General features: G+C 50.1%; 1 protein-coding gene across 5 annotated transcripts in view; it reads left to right on the top strand.

Moving 5' to 3' along the window:
* The first annotated feature begins 8,797 nt into the window (after positions 1–8,797).
* ACSL6 (acyl-CoA synthetase long chain family member 6) overlaps positions 8,798–20,453 on the top strand; it is a 60,121-nt gene continuing 48,465 nt past the window's right edge. For 2 of the 5 annotated variants that reach the window (XM_042983550.1, XM_007087778.3), the window contains exon 1: positions 8,799–8,978. In XM_042983550.1, coding sequence (XP_042839484.1) covers positions 8,930–8,978 — 49 coding nt within the window. In that variant the 5' untranslated portion in view covers positions 8,799–8,929. Of the gene's footprint in view, positions 8,979–11,029; positions 11,112–18,294; positions 18,311–20,453 lie in introns of those variants that run through there. The other 3 variants (XM_007087781.3, XM_007087779.3, XM_007087782.3) reach the window with 3 other exon arrangements.

The following is a 20,453-nucleotide window of genomic DNA, read 5'->3' as shown; positions in this document are numbered from 1 at the left end:
AGGCTCACTGGGAAGTATCTCACACATTGCAAATGCAGGAACGTAACTGGGCTTGCAAGGGGCACTGAAATAAGGGTGCCGGGCACAGTCAGAATTGAAGGCCGTTGAAGACAATTGCGTCATGGACATAGCTGGAAATCTTTACCTGGGATTTGTTTTGAGTTGCAACATAGTTGGACCTGATCGCCCTTCTAGTTGGCTGACTAGTATACTGACTCTCTCCACTCCCTCACTGGCCCTGTAGAGAACTCGACAGTGAATTCTTCTGTTTCTCATTTCTGCTGTTCTGGGAATATTTGTTTCATTTTTCATATTCTCTGCAGATGTTTATTCTTTGCAGATAAAGACTAAAATTCCAATTCCAAATTCCCAGGGGTGAACTACTATTGGACCAGTTACCAGTGACCAGGGGACAGAGTCACATTGTGTGAACATGACAGCCCTAGTTGTAAAGCTGTGGCTGGATCGAAGGGCATGGTGAGAACAACATTTTCTAAAGAAGGTGGTGCAGAGATAACCCTGACAACCTTCTGTCTCAGAGTTGGAGCGAACCGGAGTTCATCGCGCAATTTCACCTGGATGACACTCAACACAGCTGCAGGTATGGCCCCTGGCTGTTTGTTCCCCACCAGCCTGTCACCCTGCAGTATAGGTCGGATTTTATTCTAGTGAGAATTCAATTTACATAGTTAACCTGTCTGTTAAAATTTCACTTAGGGGGTGCCTGGGTGGCTCAGTCGGTTAAGCATCCAACTTCAGCTCAGGTCATTATCTCATGATTCACAGGTTGGGGCCGTGCGTCAGGCTCTGTGCTGACAGCTGAGAGCCTGGAGCCTACTTTGTGGATTCTGTCTCCCTCCCTCTCTGACCCTCCCCTGCTCGTACTCTGTCTCTCTCTCTCTCTCTCAAAAATAAATAAAACATTAAAAAATTTTTTCACTTAGGATTTTTGTGCCTATACTTATATCTGACGTTAGCCTATCTGTGTTTATTCAATTGTTTAAAAATCGAGTCTTGGAATTTTGTCTCTAGTTACCTCATAAATTGAATTGGATAGCAAATAATGTTTTTATATAGTTGCAAGTAATTTATATAATATAGAGATGACTTATGTTATCAAATTAAAAAAAAATTCTCGCTGGGGAGTAATGTATGGTACATTAGGTTGGGAGTGAGAATGCCCAAGGTTTGGTTTGGTCTTCATCTTAATTTTCTGTATGAACATAAGCAAGCCCCTATGCCTCCCAGGCCTCTGTAGGATTAGGGAGGACAGGACAGCTGGCTCAGATGTCTTGTCCGCCCCCCGCCCCAAACCCAGCTGGCCTTTCTGGGTAATCAGCCGCTGGTGCTCGGAGTTGTTTCTTTTGGCAGGCCCATTGGCTCCTTTCTGGAGCCCGGTAGCAGATTTCTAGCCAGTGGTGTTCCCCCCATCTTTGAAGTGCTTTCTGTTGTGTTCCTGGTTTTCTCCTGGCCCTGAGAGTGCCCCCGCCCTCCAGCACTGTTTTTGTTTTCCTTGGGTCTGAGCTCACATGGTCAATGACTTAGGCATTGATTTTTTTCGTTCCCTATAAGGAGCTCTGAGATGGGAAGCATCCTGCCTGCCTCCAGGGAATGTATCATCCCCTTCTGGAAATTCGCTTCTCCTTGGATTTCCCTGGCACCTGGACCCTCCTCAAGAGTTCCTCCTTCCACTGCCTTTGTCCCCCTTCCCTCTCTCTATCACATCCTCGTAGGCTGACATGAGCCACTCTGAAGGTCTTCCAACCATGATCTCCCTCTCCAGCTCCAGCTCAACATGGACTTCTTTTTTTGTTTGTTTATTTTTGAGAGAGAAAGAGAGTAAAAGCAGGGGAGGAGCATACAGAGAGGGGGACAGAGGATCTGAAGTGGGTTCTGTACTGATGGCATAGAGCCTGAAGCAGGGCTTGAACTTGCAAACTACAAGATCATGACCTGAGCCAACATCAGACATTTAACCGACTGAGCCACCCGGGCGCCCCTCAGTGTGGACTTCTAATGGCTGCCAGAGCCAAGGAAGCCTGGGACAGATGCCAAGAACCCCCAGGGTCAGGAGGTGAGGAGTCTGGTAACACTGATCTCTACTCATACCCACCCTGCAGTTCCTGATATTTGGGAAGGAACATCATTCTGATTTCTCTAATGATCTTCCCATGACCTGCTTTTCCCTCTCCAATACCCCAACCGTTTCTGAACTGAGAGAGGACTCTAGAAATGGCTTCTTCTTATATCAGATTTTTCCTTGTTACAAAACTGTCTATTCATTGTAGAAAATTTGGAAAAATACGGATGAATTCAAAGAAGAGAGAAAACCTTATAATCCCACCACTCAGTGACACCACCTACTAATCTTTCTTCCATTTTTTCCATGAATATATAAATGCTTTTAAACATAATTGGGATTGTACTGAATATACTGCTTGGTAAGCTGCAGGTTTTGATTGGCCACATGCCACAAGCATCTCCCTGTGGCACCGTGCAGCGTTCTGCATCATCATTTTTATGGGCAGCAATGCATATACCATCTTATAGATGTGCAAAAATGAATTCAGCTTTGTGATTGAACATTTGGGTTGTTTCCAATTTGGCACTGCTGTAAATAATATTTCAGTGACAATCTTTGTGGACAAATAATTCCTGATTTTCCCCCTTTGTGTTAATTCCTAAGCAAACCCATCAGTGGCAGTCAAAGGTTAAGTCGAAAAAAAATTTTTGAGGTTTGTGACACATCCTTGCCAAACTGCATTTCAGAAGGGGTTTGCGGGATGTCAGAGCTTCAGATGACCAAACTTTCTCCTGATCCCTACTTTTCTTTTCTTACTGAGGTCAGCTGGCCTGGCCAGGAGGCTGAGCTGCCCAGATGGTCACCAGGAAGAAGGGTCTGAATTCCTGTTAGATGGGAGTAGTGAAGTGGGGGTGCTTCCAGATAAGTGAGGTGGAGTTTATGGAATGCTGGTCCTCTGAGCACCTCTGTGACATGGCTTGGAGTGGGGCCCCCACCTGTCTTTAGAGGAAGGAGACAGAAAAAGGGACAGTGACACTCAGGCAGTAGCTTCACAGCTCACTTACATGGACCGCTGTGAAGAGAGGGCCAAGTATTTCTTCTTCTTTCAATTCCCTGTCCATGTCCTTTGCTCATTTGTCTTTTTCTTCTTGATTTGGTAACATGTCAAAACCTTTTCCTGTTGCCTGTGGTATAAATAATTTTTGCAAGTTATCTATTTATCTGTTAAATCTTTTTAATTGTGGTTTTTAAGATGCAGACATTTAACATTTGCTTGTAGTCAGATCTTCAAATCTACCAGTGTTTTCCTTTTGTGGTTTCTACCTTCTTTATTGTACTTAAAAAGATTTTTCCTAACCCCAGATGGCATAAACATTCACCTATAATTCTTCAAAGTTTTTTGTTTGCTTCATTTTCAAAGTCTTAAAAATGTGATTTGTTTCCCATCAAATCCTGACCTTGTGTGAGTGGGAGGCACAGATGCTGGTGCTGGTGGCTTGATTAGCTCTAACTTCCAGGCCTGTGAACTCAGGACAAATTCCAAGTCCTTCGTGTTTGTCCTTCTATGACTCTGGGGAAATCCCAGGAGCCCTGTAGTTATTTAATTGGCCTTTTTAAAATTAAAGAATCTGGGGATGGGGCGCCTGGGTTGGTCACTCATTGAAGGATCTGATTTTTGGTTTTGGCTCAGGTCGTGATCTCACAGTTCCTAAGCACTAACAGCATGGAGCCTGCTTGGTATTCTCCCTCTCTCCCCCCACCTGCTCATTCTGTCTCTTTCTCACTCTCTCAAAATAAATAAATAAACTTAAAAAAAAAACAGTAAATAATGTGGTTGCTTATGTCTGTCCAGTTGGCTCATCAGAAAGCTTTCAATCAAAAGAAACCTTCCCAAATAAGTAGATTAATGTATTTCTGACACCTAGGCAATGGCCTTTCCATAGAGCGGATGCACACCATGTAGGCAGGGACTTCTTGTTTGTTCACTGCTACATCTCCAGTACCTACATAATGCCTTGCACATAGTGGGGACTCAACATAGGCTTCTTAACCGAATTATGCATGAATGATTATCATGTACCCATTTTTTAAATTTAAAGAGGTGATAACATGGAGAAAATACTCATGTGGTCATGTTTAAAAAAGTAACATAGGGTACTGAATAAACCGTATCCATCATTCATTCGTTTAACAAATAGTTATTGAACTCCACTATGCATGGGGAAAAGACAGGATGAATATAAGGATTAAATGACTTAACATATTGTATTAGTCTTCTGGAGATTCCATAACAAAATACCACAAACTGAGTGGCTTGAACAACAGACATTTATTTTTTCACAGCTCTGGAGGCCAGAAGTCCAAGATCATGATGTCAGCAGGGTTGGTATCTGGTGAGACCTCTCTACTTGGCTTGTGGATGGCTGTCTTCTTGCTGTGTCCTCACAGTCTTTTCTCTGTGTGTGTGCCCTCCTGGTGGCTTTCCCTTTTCTTATAAGGACACTAGGCCTATTGGATCCGGACTCCCTTATGGCCTCATGTAACCTTAATTATCTCCTTAAAGACCCTGTCTCCACATATAGTCACATTGGAGGCTGGGGCTTCAACATATGAATTGGGGGGGGGGGGTTGGGGGGGAGGATACAATTCTTTTTGTAACATATATGTAAAATACTTATAAATAATGCCTGGTTGGGGGCACCTGTCTGGCTCCTTTGGTAGTACATGAGACTCTTGATCTCGGGGTTGTGAGTTGAGTGTAGAGATTACTTAAAAATAAAATATTTTAAAAAGAAAAAAAAAGATAGAACATCTGGCACATACTAAGCACAATGTGAATGCTTGATATTATTATTACTATTATTATTGTTAGAAAATATACAAAATCACATTGTTCATTATCCTTGGGGGAATGAGATTACAAATGACTTTAGCTTATACTTTCCTGTATTTTCTAACATTTCTACATTGAACAATTTTATTAACATGAAGGGGAGTGGGATTTCTACTGTTCAATAAAAGACATGGGTTGAATGTTGTTTGCAGCCCTCCAGCAATTTCATCATATATTCCAAGCTTCTGCTCTGGATAGGGTTTCAAGTTATTGCCTCAGCTCTTTGGATTTGTGGTTGTCAGAGTGCAGAGAAACAAAAATCAGGCTCAGCTCACACAGGCCCACCACCTAGAGCTTCTATTTCCTCATGTATGCAGCGATGAGAGTGGGGGTGCATCATATAGTAAGGGCTGGAAAGACCTTTAGCAGTGGGGTAGTGAGTAGATCAGTTTGAGTTCTTGACTGCAAGCAACAAAATCCATACTGACTATTTTAAGCAGAAAAGGAGCATTTTAAAGAATGTTAGGTGGCCCACAGAATTTGAGGGAAGGTTCAAGAAAAATAGTCAGATCTCAGCTTCTAGGAACAACTCCTCAAACCATCCTCTATCCATTGCTTCTGCTACCAGCCTGTGCCAGTAAGATGGAGACCACACATAGGACTTTCTCTTGCTTACTGTTGGCTTTTGAATCAAAGGTTTACAAGGGTATATCTGATCGGCATGGTCTAAGTCACTTATCCACCCCCTCCTGCAAAGGAGGCTGAAAAAGAGAGTTTTCTGGATTCTACCTTAAGAGGAAGGTTCTTACAATGTGGAAAACTATCAAAATAAAGGAGAGTGTTAAAAAAAATGTTGGAGAGTCAAAAAATCAGAAGGTCCACCACTGTCAGAGAAGCATGGCTCAGATGTCCTAACTTCAGGAAAACATGAGACCAGAGTGGCTGAGCTCATTGTTTGATAGTACTTAGAGCCATTATCAGGCTAGAGACAGAATGACACTGGACCTCACAGACCAGAGGGTGACTTTTTGTGATGATGAAGAGGCAGCAGAGGTGTGGCTAGTCAGTCAGTTAAGTCCTGATGCCAGAAACCTCTCAATTAGCCTCTCTTTGTACCAATGGACACAGAGAGGGACAAGAAGCTTGCCCAGGACTGCACATCATGGCAGAACTACAGCAAGGACTGGAAGTGGTGTCTTTTGCTCCACTTTGATGCCTGGCAAGATTTAAGGCCCCTCTGGAATATTTCCTCCTTCAGGATATCTCCCCTGGGTTAGGCTAGGATTAAATGTGTGTCTTCACATTCACCACTTGGACTGCTCATCACCTGTGCTTCCTTTTTGACTTTTTTTCCCTCCTTGGTTCCAAGCAGGGGGTCAAATATATACTAGTGAACATTAGCTGAATGAATGAATGAATGAATGGATGGATGGGTGGATGAGAGTCTGGAGGCCAGAATTGCTCTGTGACCTGAGGCAAATATTCTGCTCGCTGGACTTCAGTCTTCTGTTGAAGAATATACTGTTCTCTGTATTCTCTGGATCAGACCCTGTGCCAGGATTTGAAAACATGATCAGGATCCCACCTGCCTGCTCTGTCAGAGGTGCTGATCTGGGAGGAGATAGATGTGAACCGAGCTGACCACTACTGTGGCTGATCTTACTAACAGAGAAGTCCAAGGGTCCTCCAGGCTGGCCTAGGTATCTCTGGGCCCTGGGTCCCCTCCTGCTGAGTTCCATGGCTGCTACCCATGCAATCTGGATGCCTCAGTGTCACAACTGCTGAAGTTCACAGAAGGTCCATAGATATCCACCCACAGAAGGGGAAAGAGATCTCTGGAACCAAAGACAGAAAAGAACAAGTCTCTGTAACCAGTGGCAGGAATAAGCCTAAAGAGGAAAAATATCTGGCCATGATCCCACGGCCAGGCCCATGGTCTTCGAATCCCTACCCCTCAAGGAGTAGGTGGAGATAGGCCATGCTTGAAAAATACTCAGTTAAGCTGTAATCTGTCACAGCTCAAGCACATCTTTTTGAATTAAAATATTCACAAGTAGCAGAGACATCTGTAGGAAGAGTAACTGGATGCGACATCCTGCAGGAGGCCAGACTAAATGTGTCCCATGACATCACTCTGGAGAAGAGGCTGCCAGGAGCCATGCAAGGGACTGGAGCACTTCTGCAGCTGAGTGTTGTAGAGGAAGGCTGGGCCTGGGGCTAGCGGCATGTCTTCTGGGCCTCCTGCTCTACAGGGAAGTTCTTTGTTGGCCCCCTGCCCTATGGAGAAATTGTCTGACGATCTCTCTAGACTAATCTGATCTGGAGAGATACTTTCTTGTTGCCCAGCCTTCTGGTTCCCCTTAGGTTTCCTTATGAGCACCAGCAGGGCTTCAGTTAGTCTGCTGCCAGTGGGATTTTGGAGGGGTGGGGGGTGTGGGATTCTGATAGCCATGTGACATCCTCTTGGAGGAGCCTTCCAAACCTGGAGTATGAGAGATTCCATCAAAGTCCCTGCCAGGTTGTGCCTGAGTTCCAGCAGGAGCATCTCTACCAGGAGTCCCGATCCTGCTTTGGGGATGGTGGAAGATCCTACTGTAAATATGGGAATTGTTTCAGAGGCACACATATGTACACTTTCACCTACAGGTGTCTATGGACAGGCCTGGGCAGACGTATGCCATACACTGGTACTGCAGGTGCAGGCCCCTGTACAAATTCACACCCTAATGGCTAAGTTGTTGAGCACATGCGCACATAGGGCAGGTGGTCTCTGGTAGGTCTGAAGAGACCTCTGGCTCTTCCATTCTCTGCCACCTGATCTCTGTTCTCTGGTTTTCTACCCTTTTCTCCCTGGGTCAGCTAGTGCCTGGCCTGGGAGGGTTGCATATATTCTGGACTGGGCTGCTTGAGCGCTGTCCTCGGTGCTGGAGGCCTGGTGGGACATGCACATTTAAGAACAGCAAGAGTGTTGGGAGGAGGTGACCCTGAAATCCAGGTGTAGGTGTAGGACCCACCAGGATATCTAAATTTATTCTAGTTATTCTTTCAAAAGAAGGTACAACTGGGCTTCCTCTTTCCATCCCAGACACTGAAACAGAAGGTGTCCAACCCCTCAGCCAGTAAAGTGGCCATATGTGGCTGTGGGTGGCTGTGTAGCCATTCCCTGTAGCTATGGGGGGCTTCTTGAGACCTCATGTGCCATAAATAGGTATGTATGAAGACCATGACTGCCTGTGTATTCAAGAAACACCTGTGATTCCATGTGGTTTCCTGTGACCTGTGACCCATGTGGCAGGTTGTGACTACATGGAGCCTCCTGTGACCTTGGGTGGCCTCAGATTCAACCTTCCCAGAAGGGAAGATCTGAAGTCTGGGGTTCCCAGGGAATTTGGGCCCTAATCAGGCCTAGAAATTCGTTTGCCAGAGCCTACACGGACCACCTCTCTCTTCTCTGGCTTGCGAACTTGGCACCCATGGGCTCCTGGTGTCTGTAAACTTGGGTCCTGGGAGGCGTCCGCGTCAGCGGGAACCGGCCCACAGGCAGCGTGCCTCCTAGAACAGGTGACTGCAACCCCTCTGCCACCCAAGCCTGCCCAGCAATCAAAGGCAGGGGCACGCGGAGAAAGGGTCGCGCAGCGGTGGGGTGAGCGCGGTTCACGCTCCGCGGCTTGTCTCCCGTGCGCCCCTCTTCTGCCCGTTTCCCCAGAACGCCTAGTCCTGACGTTGGGGGCGGGGGCGCAGAGGGCTGGTCGGCTCTGCGGCCGGCCCCTCCCCCTCCCGGGCCTCGGCGGTTCCGAAGAGGCTCTGAGCGCTGGGGGCGCCAGGGACTCGGCAGGTTGCAAGGCGGCCTGGGGGGCTCCGGTGCCGAGCGCGCGCCGCGCCCTCCCCCTCCCGCCAAGACTCCGCAGCGGCGCGGAGAGGGGGGGCGCTGCGGAGCCGGGGGGCGGGGGCTAAAAATACCCGGCGGCGGCGGCGGCGGCGGCGGCGGCAGCGAGGCGACTGCTGGGGCTGCGGGGCTGCGGGGCTGCGGCCGAGGAGGCCGTGCAGGGCCAGGCCGGGCCCCGCTGGTCGACATGCTGACCTTCTTCCTCGTCTCCGGGGGCTCCCTCTGGCTATTCGCGGGTAAGTCCCTATTCTGTCCTCGTCCCAGACCCCCATCCCCCGCGCGCTGTAGGGTCTTGGCTCCGGATGGAGGTGAGCTCCCAGTCTCGGCCTCTGAGCAGTCCCTTCAAGTCTCTCTCGCCACCCTGGCCTCCCAGGTCGTCTCCCCACCCCCAAATTCTGGCGGGCTCTGTGTCGGGGTTTGGGAAGCAGCTGGATGTTTGGAAATGAGGGACCTGGCTCTCAGGACATCACAACAGCCTCCCTCGGGTTCTCGCACCCTCTCCCCTTAAGGGAGCACCACCGGTGATCAAGACTAGGCCGAGCCCACTCGTACCGCAAGGGACACGTAGGGCATCCTTGCCCATCCCTAGTGTCCAGAAACAGAGGTTGTTGGTGCCTGACGTTTTGCCGCAAGTCAGCGACATAACCAGCACTGTCCTGGGGCTTCTGATCGTGGTCAGGGGTCTCCTCAAGACCCCTCACTGCCCACCCTTGAGCCAGAAATCTTAACTAGATTTCTGTAACGGAGGTGTTTACCTGATTCCTCAGCTCTACCCACTGCTTGTGTCCCCATTGCTCCTGGGCCTTTCCCCTCCCCCTCACAGGAGTGAGCTCCTCACCCCTACATTCTCTTAGGAAGCAGTAAGGACCCCCTGTGAATCCCTGCCCAGCACTCCCCTCACCCCCCTACACACACCTGGGGTCTCACCACAGGCCCGTTCATCCACCAGTTCTGCTGCCTGCACCAGCCAGTCCCCTCTGAGAGCGTTGGGTTCCTCCAGGGTATAATACCACTAAAGGGTCTCCACATAGGACTGCCCATGTGCAGATTTAAGCCTGATAAGGTATGTGAAGTGTTTGAAACTTAAACTGGCCTTAAAAGGGACCTAGTCTAAAGTGAATACTCTGTGAATGTTAATTCACATTCAAACTGCAGCTTCAGAGGTCATAAGGTTCTTTTTGAGCCAAAGAAGGGGAATCCAACCGTTTTGAAATCCTTACCTGAAACTTTACATGTACTATTTAATATTCACAGCAAATACTAGGAGTTTGATGGCACTTTCCCTTTCTAACTGAGGCTCAGAGGTAATTGACTTGCTCAGTGTCACATGGATAATATCTGGCAGAGTGGGATTTGATGTGAGGCTTTAATTGATCAATCATTGCTAAGTGCATGGTGGTATAAGGCCTGAAACTTGGTTGGTGGGCCAGGTGATCACCGACCCCCCCCCCCCCATTGCCCTGAGTTGGGCCACAGGGACACTTCCCCTGAGCCGGGGAGTGAGTGAGGCCTCTCTAATCCCTTCAGCTCCCTAAGCTCCTTCTGTCTGTTGGTGTCTGAGGACAGGCCATGCAGGGCCATTCTGGGCCTGATGTGCTCATCTAGCAGGCAAGGTTGGAGCCGGAGCTGGACTCACGGGTCAGGGGCAGGAGTTACCAAAATAATGATGAGGATGATGATGGTGATAGCGACAGCCACCATTTACTGAGTGATGGTCTCCAAGCCTTTCCCTAGTGCCAGGACCCTTTGCTTTACCCTTAGTAGGCCCTCACCAAGCCATGGAACCTTGGTCTCCTGCAGCTGCAAGAAGATATCTGGAGACTACAGGGCCACATGTGTTGGGAGTAATCAGCAGCCTTTGAGAAAAAGCCCCTTACAGTTTTGGGTCCTTGTCTGAAATTGGGGTTCAGCAGACATTGACTCAAACTGACCTTCTGTCCTGCATCATTGTGGAGTATTTCCCAAAGTGGTCACATGCCTCTCTGAATGACTGTACAGAGGCCCTGGAGTGGTCAGGGAAGGTGACTCTTGGTACAGGTGGCAGCTGCTTCCATAGAGGGCAAGCTCCTCAATGCAAAGCAGGAAATTCCTCAAAGATGCCACATTTGACACCAGAGTGAGTGACTAAGTAGTGATCACTGGATGGAGCATCCCACAATCATGTTAGGGCACTCCCAGATCATGTGTCCACCGTGCTTGGTACTTTGCCTAGACCCCAGCTTTTCTGTGGGGAGAGAGGAAACTCCTAGGCTAAGCCTGACAATACATTCGGCCTTGTGATCTCCAGGGTTCCTAGGAAGCTGTCAGATCCCTTTGGCTCAGCTAGAAAGAGGAGAGGACCCTCAAGCTGATGTCACTCTTTAGTAGAGGTATGTGCTTTTCGCCACCCATTCTGGCTCTAAGGAAACAAGGACTGCCTACAAGGGGCTGCAGGGAGGAGATAATGTGAAAAGGTAGGAGGAAGATACCTGGAGGAAGAACTTTCCATCTGGGGGAGGCAGCCTTGTGCTCTGAGCCCTAGGAGAGCAAGAGCTGCATCTTTCCTATTCCGCACTGGAGAGGCCAGTACTGAGTCCTGGGCCAGCCCAGGTCCCACCTGTGTGTTGAGTAGTAAACAAGGAAACAAATAAAATAGATCCAGCCTGAGTCAGATGCTGTGCCTGGCCTGGGAAAACCTGGTTACTTTCAGTGTCATGAGTTCTCAGGACTGTGGGAACAATGGATTGCCATTTCTGCCTGGCCATCCGGCACCACTGGGCAAAGCAGAAAGACGTACCCCACTTAGTGGATGAATTTCTGAAAGGGTGTCCCTTCCTCTAGGTTGATGCAGCACCATGCCAGAATAGACAAGGTCTATTCTGCTCAACCATATGCCTGACCATTGGTGACATCTTAATAGGCTTCTGCGGCATAGAGGGGTGTTTGTCAGAGGCAGGTAGAGAACATCAGGTCAGCAAAGGTGTGCAAGAAGAATTATAGAGTGGGTCTTCAGAGCCTTGTGCCTAGGGGGCCTAGATTGTGGGAGGAAGATGGAGTCTGGATAGCTGGAGATTCTGGAGGAGAGGAGGTTTTTTTAGCCTGTACAGAAGCTCCCTGTTCAGGTGCACTGGCCAGGCTGTGCCAGCAGGGGGAGAATGGAGGCTGGTAGGGTTCAGAGAGGCTGTTGATGGTTTGGATGAGATTAGATGTGGCTCAGGTTGAGGCTGGGCTCCTGGAGGGGAAAGTAGGAAGCCTCAGCTGTGGCCATGGGGAATGAGGGCTGGCTCTGGTAGCAGAGACTGGTGTGGCAGCCATCTGGCTGTAAGTGTCCAAGGAAGGTGCAGGCTTGCACAGCTTGGCTCAGTTCAACCCCATCAAATCTTCCCCCACTGATTCCAGGCTCCCAGTAGTATAGAGGACTGATAAGAGATCTGGGGCCATTATAGGGGGCCCAAGAAGGCACTTAGGACCTGTAAATATTGTGGGGCTCCAGGCAGAACAGCTGAGGGCATGCCTCACAAAAGAAAATTTGGATTTACACATGATGCACTGCTGTGTAGGAGAATTCTCACCTCAGCACCTTATCTTCCCCAGACTGTGGTAGGATACAAGAGTCATACCAGTGACAGCACACCAACACCAGAGGGCAGCAGAACTGGGCCTTTCAGCTCTGGCTGGTTTCCTGTCCCATGTGATTACAAGGGCCCTTAGATTGACCTTCAGAAGGCTGACTTTGGCTCAGCTTCAGGCCCAGATGGGACCCAGGACTATTCCATACATACATCAAGCAGAATAAGTGAGCATGAGGCTCTGGCTTGTTTGCAAAAAGAGGCAAAAGTTATAGGCATTTGTATAACACAAGCTGCACTTTGTAATTAGCCATGTGATTAGCGTGGCACATAGTAGGCACTCACATATTTATGGAATGTGGGAGGGGGTTGTTTTTATGGGGGGAAGTGTTGTTGCAAACGTGCTGATTTGACTGCTGTTTCCCTGAGCACCTACCATGTGTCAAGCCCTGTGTTCTACAATTCCCTAACCTTTCCTTTAATCTTCCCCACAACACTGTGGTGCTGTTATCCCCATTTAAAAAATGACGCTGTGAGACTCAGGGAGGTTCAGGGGTGAAGCAACTCCTAAGAGCTATGAGCCAGACCATACCCTCAGACTTCCAGTCCAGGGAGGAACCATCAGACCTGAGCAGCCAGGGCATGAGCCCTCCAGCAGACTTGTCCGTGGGCACAAGTAAGGGACTGGTCCTTGGAAGGGGGAGGGTTTGAAGAGAGGACAGACATAAAGTGCTGAGAGCAGGGGCTGGCACATAGGAAAGGGCCCTTTAAATGTTAATTCAAGCTAGGCCTTCCTTAAAGCAGGTGCAAGGTTCTGATGTGCAGAAAGGGAGTAGGGAAACAAAGCATTCCAGGCAGAAGGACTAGTCTGAGGAAAGACTGGTCATAGAGTGACTGTGGCCAAACTCGGCTTGGCGAGTGAGGTCATCAGGGCTGGGTTCTGCAGGCCCTAGAATACCAAGCCAGGCATCCTGGGCTTTGTTCTGTACAGTGGCTGCTTCCAGGAAACATAGCCCAAACTGGACATGTGGGTGGCCAAGGTGACACTACCCCTGCACATCTACAAGCCATGGCTAGTGGCACCTCTCCCACTGAGCTGCAGTTTTGGGCCTCCTATAGTATGATCTCCTAGAGGGCAGGGCCAGAGTTTCTTCTCTCTGTGCCCCAGTCTGGGGCCAGGCACAGTGTGAGCTGTTGTTTACTGCATAAATGAATAATAGGAAGAATTCCATGAGAATAATTTATTTTAATAATGATGTGTTTTATAAGCCATTCTCTTACCACAAATCAATTAGCAAATAATAGATCTTGTGTGTGCTTTTACTAGGTGCCAACTGGGGATGATGCCAGTGTGGTAGAAACAGTAGGGGAAAGCAGGCATGAACTCCTCGCAGGCAGGACAGGTCAGCCTTCAGGGGGGAACCGTTAGTGCTAAGAACCCAGAACAGAAGGAGGTGCTCCAAAAGTTTTTGCTAAAGGAAGGAGGGAAGGACCAAACCCATACCTGCAGGTGATTGGTTTTCTGGAAGATATTCTTCTCTAAGGGTGAGGTATTTTGTTTCCTTAGAGCTCCAGTAGGGTGGGAGCTCTGACCAACTAGAGCAGACAGGAGGCCTTAATCAGGGTCCTCAGCTCACTTGATGGTCTGGTGTCATGGCCCCATTTCCTGCATTGGCATGGCCAGAATCATCACTAGCCACCCATTGGGCTTCAGGAATGCTACTTTGGGCCCTTGGAGTGTCCTTCAGGATGCCCAGGCTGGTCTCCCACCAAGGCTTGGATGCTCTGGGAGCTCATGGTGGGTGTAGTCATTCCCAGACCTTGTTCCTTTTTGTGGCTTTTGATTCATGTGAGGCTTGGGGTCTGTGACAGGCAGAAATGGAAAGATGGGAAGTGGGTTGGGACAAATTCTGAACCAAACTGAGCTATCTGTTCTGAGACCTAACCTGTAATCTCAGAGCCTGAAGGATTTTTAGATCCCAAAAAGTCCCACCTGTACCTACCTACTTGCTCTTCCCAGGAACATCTTTCCTTTCCTGACAGCTAGTTCAGGTGTTTGGCTGGGGTTGTCTATGGAGAATAGTTGTGGGGGAGGGGGGTGCTGGCTTCTGATTTGCCATCTGCCCATTCAGGCCTGCATTCTGAGATAGGTGTCTTCTGGGGCTTTAGAGCAAGAAGCCAGGCCAGGATAGTACCAGTGAGGGAACAATCAGCATCTCTGTTTTCAGACCCTGGGACAAGCAAATCTGGAATGACACCTTTTGGGGCTAGGAACAGACCCAGTGATTGATGATTATTGGAGGAAAGAGAGAGGACAGGCAGGCCCAGGTCAAACGGGCAGCTCTGGGTCCAAGCCCACTAACCAACACCAGGAATCCCACCCTACTCCCAGTGCATTACACCAGCCTGGCCCACCAGTACAGGAGGTGGATCCCAAGGGACCAACCAGGACTCAGCCCTGCTACAAGGCCCTTTGGTACCCTCCAGCATGTGGATTGCTGCTGGGGCTAACTATCTCCAGTCAGCGTCCTTCTGACCACTAACCCCTAGCCCAGCCTTGGCTATAGGCCATTCTGGGCAGTGACTGCAGATCCTGTCGAATAGGCATAAGAGCCACTGGGAGGGACAGTGAGGTCAGTCAGAGACTGGGCAGCAGGATAAAATATGGGCCTGCCAGTAAGGTTGGACAGGGAAGTTGGCCAGAGGCTGGATGGCGAGGCTCTAGAGGCCAATGAGATGAAGGCAGTTAACAACACGGAGAAGGGGGACTCACCAGGACCCATCCAGACCTTCAGTGAATCCTTAACTTTGGAAAGGGCAGTGCTTCTGGCCCCTCTGCTATGGCCCCTAGAGCTGAGGTTGCATGAAGCCACCTGGTTTATGTTGGGTTGCATAAACCCCAGGACCCTGCTTAGTGTCTGGCGAGCTTCAGTGTTAACAGTGATAGTGCCTTCTAGCAGATGGGTGGGACATGGTTCTCTTGGAGATGCCCTCAACTCACCCTTACTCAGCCCCCCACCCTGCCTACAGTCTCTCCCCACAAGCCTAGCTCATCTTGGAGTGGTGGAGAGAAAGGGAGGGCAGGCCTTTTCCTGGCCAGTGGGCTGGTGAGAGGTGTGTGTACATATGTCCCTATCCCTTGCCACGGGTCAGACATCAGGGAAGGCTGAGACCCATGAAGCACCCTTTCCATCTATACTGAAGCGTCCTTTCCTCTCCTGCTCCTCTCCTTCCTCTGACCTCCTGTTCCCCTCAGGGTAGCTCCCTGAACACTCACAGACATGCCTGGCCTCTTGGCTTCATGGGGGTACTGTTGGCCCCAACTTACAGACGAAAGACCTGAGGAGGGAACAGCAATGGATGTTCATCACAGATGGGCATTTTCTTTGGGCTGAGAAGCTGACCAGGCCTGTTTCCGTTGGCTTGCAGGGAATCAGCAGAGCAGCCACCAGACCTCCTGTTGGTTCTGAATCAGTTCCTCAAGTGTTTTTGTCCTAGATTTCCACTCAGGCTAAACCACCATGTGTGTGTTTGAGGTCTCCCTGTGTCACTGTCTCCTGTTAATGGGAGTCTGAGTAGCATCCATACTTCATAAGGTACTAGGTTTGTACTCTGGTTAATAGACAGCTCCTGGTGACCCCCAGGTGTCAGAAAAGCAGCTCTTCTGGCCTCTGGAAGTCTGAACAAAATTGATGTCTGATCTTGTCATGGGGCCTCTGTTGAGGATGGAGTCCAAGCCTTGGAGTGTCCCAGAAGCTTGTGATCTCGCACGGTGGGCTCTGGGTTACCGTAAACCCTACCCACAGTTTGAGGGCAGTGTGGCAGCAGTTCCTGGTGAGGCGGGCAGAGGATGCACGCGGCCTCCATTCTTAAAAGTCCTTTCTGGGCACTGCAAGTTCTTTCGTTTACCATTACATTTTTCTTCCCTTTTCTTTCTCCATGTTTAATCATCAACACTATGAAAATTACCAAAGTTCCCTCATAAATAAAAGGCGGTGACCTTAGATCCAGCCATTTCTATTTTCGAAAGGGGGCAAAACGAACAGATCCTCAGAACGAGCCAATCCTACTTCTTGGTGCCACCCACTCTGACCCAACACAGTGCTTTCTTTCCTTGGGGCCACAGAGGCCTCTGGCTCCATCTGGAAAGGTGGCGGGTTCAGTGAGAATCCAAGTGATGGTTGCTCTCGGTGGGTCAGTGTGAACAACGTCCAACAGCCTTCCTGGACCAGCCAGGGCCTCGTTTTCGCTTGGTCTGAAAGAGATTTTTGTTTTCTGGTGAGAACAGCCCCAGTCTGGCGCCCAGAGCCAGCCGCAGGAATACACACCCTTTCATGTGACAGGCCCAGAGTGGAAAGATACAGCACCAGGCCCTCCCCTGCACTCCTCAGGAGGCGGGCATTTGCATATTCCCCATTCATCCTGGCCTTGAAAAGGAGGCCTGAGTTCTCAATGCTCCTGCCCAGCTGAGGGCTGGGCCACTTGAGCCCTGATATTAACCCTGTGGACACCAGTGGCTCTCAGTGGCCAACAACAGGACCTTGCGGCCCTAGGGCAGTGAGAGACGGCTGCTGTGTGACCCTGACCTCCAGAGGGATGAATCAGGAAGTGGCAAGGTCCCACTGACAGGCATAGCCTTCCACTGAACTAAGTGAAATGTGGATTTGTTTCTTTTTGTGGCATTCCGAAGAGAAACTTTGTCAGAGTATGGGGGAGCCAGAAAATTAAGCTATTTATCAAATTTTCCAGAAAATTTACTTTTAACCAAAGGCAAAACTCTCTCTTCTCTGGTTATTGTCTGTTCTGTGAAAAAACAGTGACGCTTAGAATGGTTGGAATGGAGTCTTGTTGGCTCCTGGCTACAGTAGCAGCCCCTTTAGCAGAGTTCTAGGGGTACAGCTTGCCTGGTGGGGGGCATTTATGCATCTTAAAACCCTAGGTTACTAGGAGCTGGTGGGTTCTCTTAGCTGATGGATGTGACACTGAAGGCATGAGGCTTATATACAAGTACCAAGTCTTTTTTCTTCTGCAGCTAAATGCTATCCTCCCAGCCTCAGCTTCCTGCCCCTTTCCTCAATGCAACCAGACTCCTGCCACTTTCCTAGGAGCCTCAAAATCTTACAGGCTGTTTCTGCAACTTACCAACCCACTTTTATCAGTCTATCCCCTTCTCAGAACACTCCTTTCCATCTGCTCCCAATTCCCACCTTCCTCCCTATTCCTGACTAAGGATGTGCCTCAGGTCCTGTCTTTTGTGCATTCCTTCCTGAGCAGGGTCCCTGAGTGCTCCTGAGTGAACAAGCAGGTGAGCAAATCCCTCTCTTGTCCCCCCACCTCAGTTACCACAACCCTATCTTAGCAGAACCCCCGTTGGAGGAGGTCACATCCTGGGCTGCGGCCATCTGCAGTGAGCCCTAAGACCCTGGCCCTGCCAGGAGTGGCCTCTGGTCCCTTTCTGAGTTTGAACCTATTGGGTTCACAGTATGTCCTCAGCGTGGGCCGGTGACGGAAATGGATCACTGCTCCTGAAGCCAGGACACTGGCAGTCCTAACACGGACTGTCTGGGAGGGGAAAGGATCATGTTGCAGCCACAGGATTTGGCTTCCTGCACAGTGGGGCCTGGCCAGGGGGTGTCCCTCTGCCTGTGCAGTGCTCATGATCCTCACCAGCATCCCCGAGTCCTGCCTGCTGTCCCAGGGCTTGGTGTGGAAGGAAGGGCAATGAGGTTGAGGCTCATCCACACCATCGGCCCTGGTTATCATACTCAGTAAATATTTCCATAGGGACTTCTGCCAGTTTTAGCCTCTGATGCCCCCTCTTTGCTCTGAAATTTTAGTTGTGCCCGATTCATGGTAAGGACAACGTTTATCTCAGAGCTTGTAAAAGACACTGTGTTTCTGTTCGCTCCTCTGTCCTCAAGGTTATTTGTATTTTTAAGTTCCTGAAAGTGTTGTTTGAGCCTGGCTTCCTGGTGTTGTCGTCAGAAATGTGGGCCCATGTTCCCTGACCAGGGCTTAGGGTGAGTGGGATTCTTTAAAGGTGCCGGCATGGTGGGAGGAAGGTGGGGAGGTATCAGAGGGCAGTGAAGGCTGTTTCCCACACTGAATGAATTGCTAAAGGGAGGCATGTTCACGGTGAGTCCGGGCTAGCAGGTACAGGTGGTGGCCCTGCTCAGCGGTCAGGCACAGCCAACTGTAGGTGGACTTTTCCACATCGAAAGGGCTTAAATTGAGCCTTCGGAGCTATAATCAGGCTCCCTGGGGAAGCTCGGCAGGTGAGTTGCTGTGTAACCCAGCAACCTGCATCCTAGCCTCTTGGGGGATGTGCAGTGTGTCTCCCCTGGCACTTCCCCAGTTGGGGAGGCCCTGGGCCCCATCTCTGCCCCAATCATCTGTGGTTCTGTGACTCTAATTAAAACCCAAGAGGAAGATGGAGAGAAAGCCTCACATAGTAGAGATAGGCATGAACATCTGTGAGGACCCGGTAGATACGTGGGCCAAGGGTGGGCTGCTGTGTTTGCGTGTCTGCATGTCAGGGCCGCACAGGTATGATGGTAATATCTGTGCTTTTCTTAACCTAGTGATGGGGCCACAAAGTTCCTGGGACGGAACTGCTGCTGTGACTGTGTCCCCAGCACCCTGTGTGGCTTTCCATCAGCCAGGACCTTGGTCATGGCCGCTGAATTTCCTGCTCTGAAAGCTGCCCTGAGAGGCATTTAAATGAAGATTTTGTCTTGTTTTAAAACATCTCTGAAGATGACTAGAGAAACGTAGGGGTCCTGCTAAGAAGGATGAGGTAGGAGCTTTGTGAACAGAACTTGGGTCCTCAGGCATTTGTGTATGTATTTTAAAGCTTCTTCCAGGTGGATTGGAGGAGGATGGGACCTGCGGGCCGAGATAGGCACCTGCCAGATTCTAGGTGGGGGCTACTGAGGCAGGAGGAACTTCCCCTCAGGGCCTGCCCCACGTGGTGGGGAGAGCAATAGAGGCTCCATCAGCCGCAGGGGAAGTGTTGCAACTCTAGACTCTAGACTCTAGACTCACCAGGCAAGTTGTGCACACAGCCCCTTAAAAGGGAGCTCAGAGCACTGGACTGTGGCATGGGACTGTCCTGCTGCTGAGGAGGTAGGTCAGATTTGGGTAGACACTGGGTCCATCTTGGCAGACTCGGAATCACCTGTTCTGGGTAGGGCCTGGAGGGTGGTGAGCTGGCCACTGTGGCCTGGACTTGTCTTTTACTCTTCAGCAGGGGCCACCATGTTGCTACTGTGTGCCCAGCCACATGCTGGTCACCAAAATAGGAGTGAAAAATGGCCATACCTGACCCCCTCCCCCCAACCCCACGGAGACAAACCTTGCAGGAGTGAGGCCCTGGGAGTCTGTGGGACCTCTGGTCCCAGTCTGTCTGCCAGAGGTGCTGAGAGATGTCAGAGATCAGCTTTGGTTGCAACAGGCCTGGGTGTGGATTCTGGCTCCAGGATGGCTAGTCCCTGGCAAACCAGGAAACAGTGTCTCTAAGGGCAGTCATTAAGGAGGGGCTGGTGTGCTGGACTAGGGTCTTGCAGAAGAGACCTGCTGACCCTGATCCTTGGTCCAGAGTGTCCAGAGCATCTCTGAGCAGGTGTTATATCTGGGACTGTGACCAGTTTCCTTCCTCTCGCCAAGTAGACAGGTTGTGACCTTGTGGGGTCAGGGAGTGGAGACAGTCCCTGGGAGGGGCTGGCGGTGGAGTCTCCTGGGCTTCTAGATGCCTCTCTCAGCCGGACATCTGGCATCCCCACACCCACTCCCCACTACTTCCTACTACCTCCGCCAGTCACGTTGGCTGCAGGTCCCCAGCCCCTGGCTGAGGTTCTGGCCCCTAATCGGTGTCACGGATGGATGTGTAAAGAGGCTTTGTCCTTAAGCAACCCATTTGGCAAACTCCCGTCCAGGACTAAAGACAGAGTGGAGGTGGGGGAGAAGCAGTGAACGGAGCTCTGGAAACCTGGCAGAGTGGGGGTTAAGGCGGGTTGCTTGGCTCTAAGCTGATCTGAGCCAGTGCTGCCCAATGTGCAGATGAAGGGGAGGGGGGGGCAGCAGCTCCTCATAGAGCTGTTCTGTACCCAGGTCCTGCCAGACCTGCTCCCACGGCCGCCAGGGAGCCTCTGCCACCACTGCTAA

Source organism: Panthera tigris, chromosome A1 (genome assembly GCF_018350195.1).
Source record: "Panthera tigris isolate Pti1 chromosome A1, P.tigris_Pti1_mat1.1, whole genome shotgun sequence".
In the NCBI taxonomy this organism is placed as follows: domain Eukaryota; kingdom Metazoa; phylum Chordata; class Mammalia; order Carnivora; family Felidae; genus Panthera; species Panthera tigris.
Note: the sequence above shows the minus strand (reverse complement) of the source record. Positions and strands in the feature narration are given on the sequence as shown.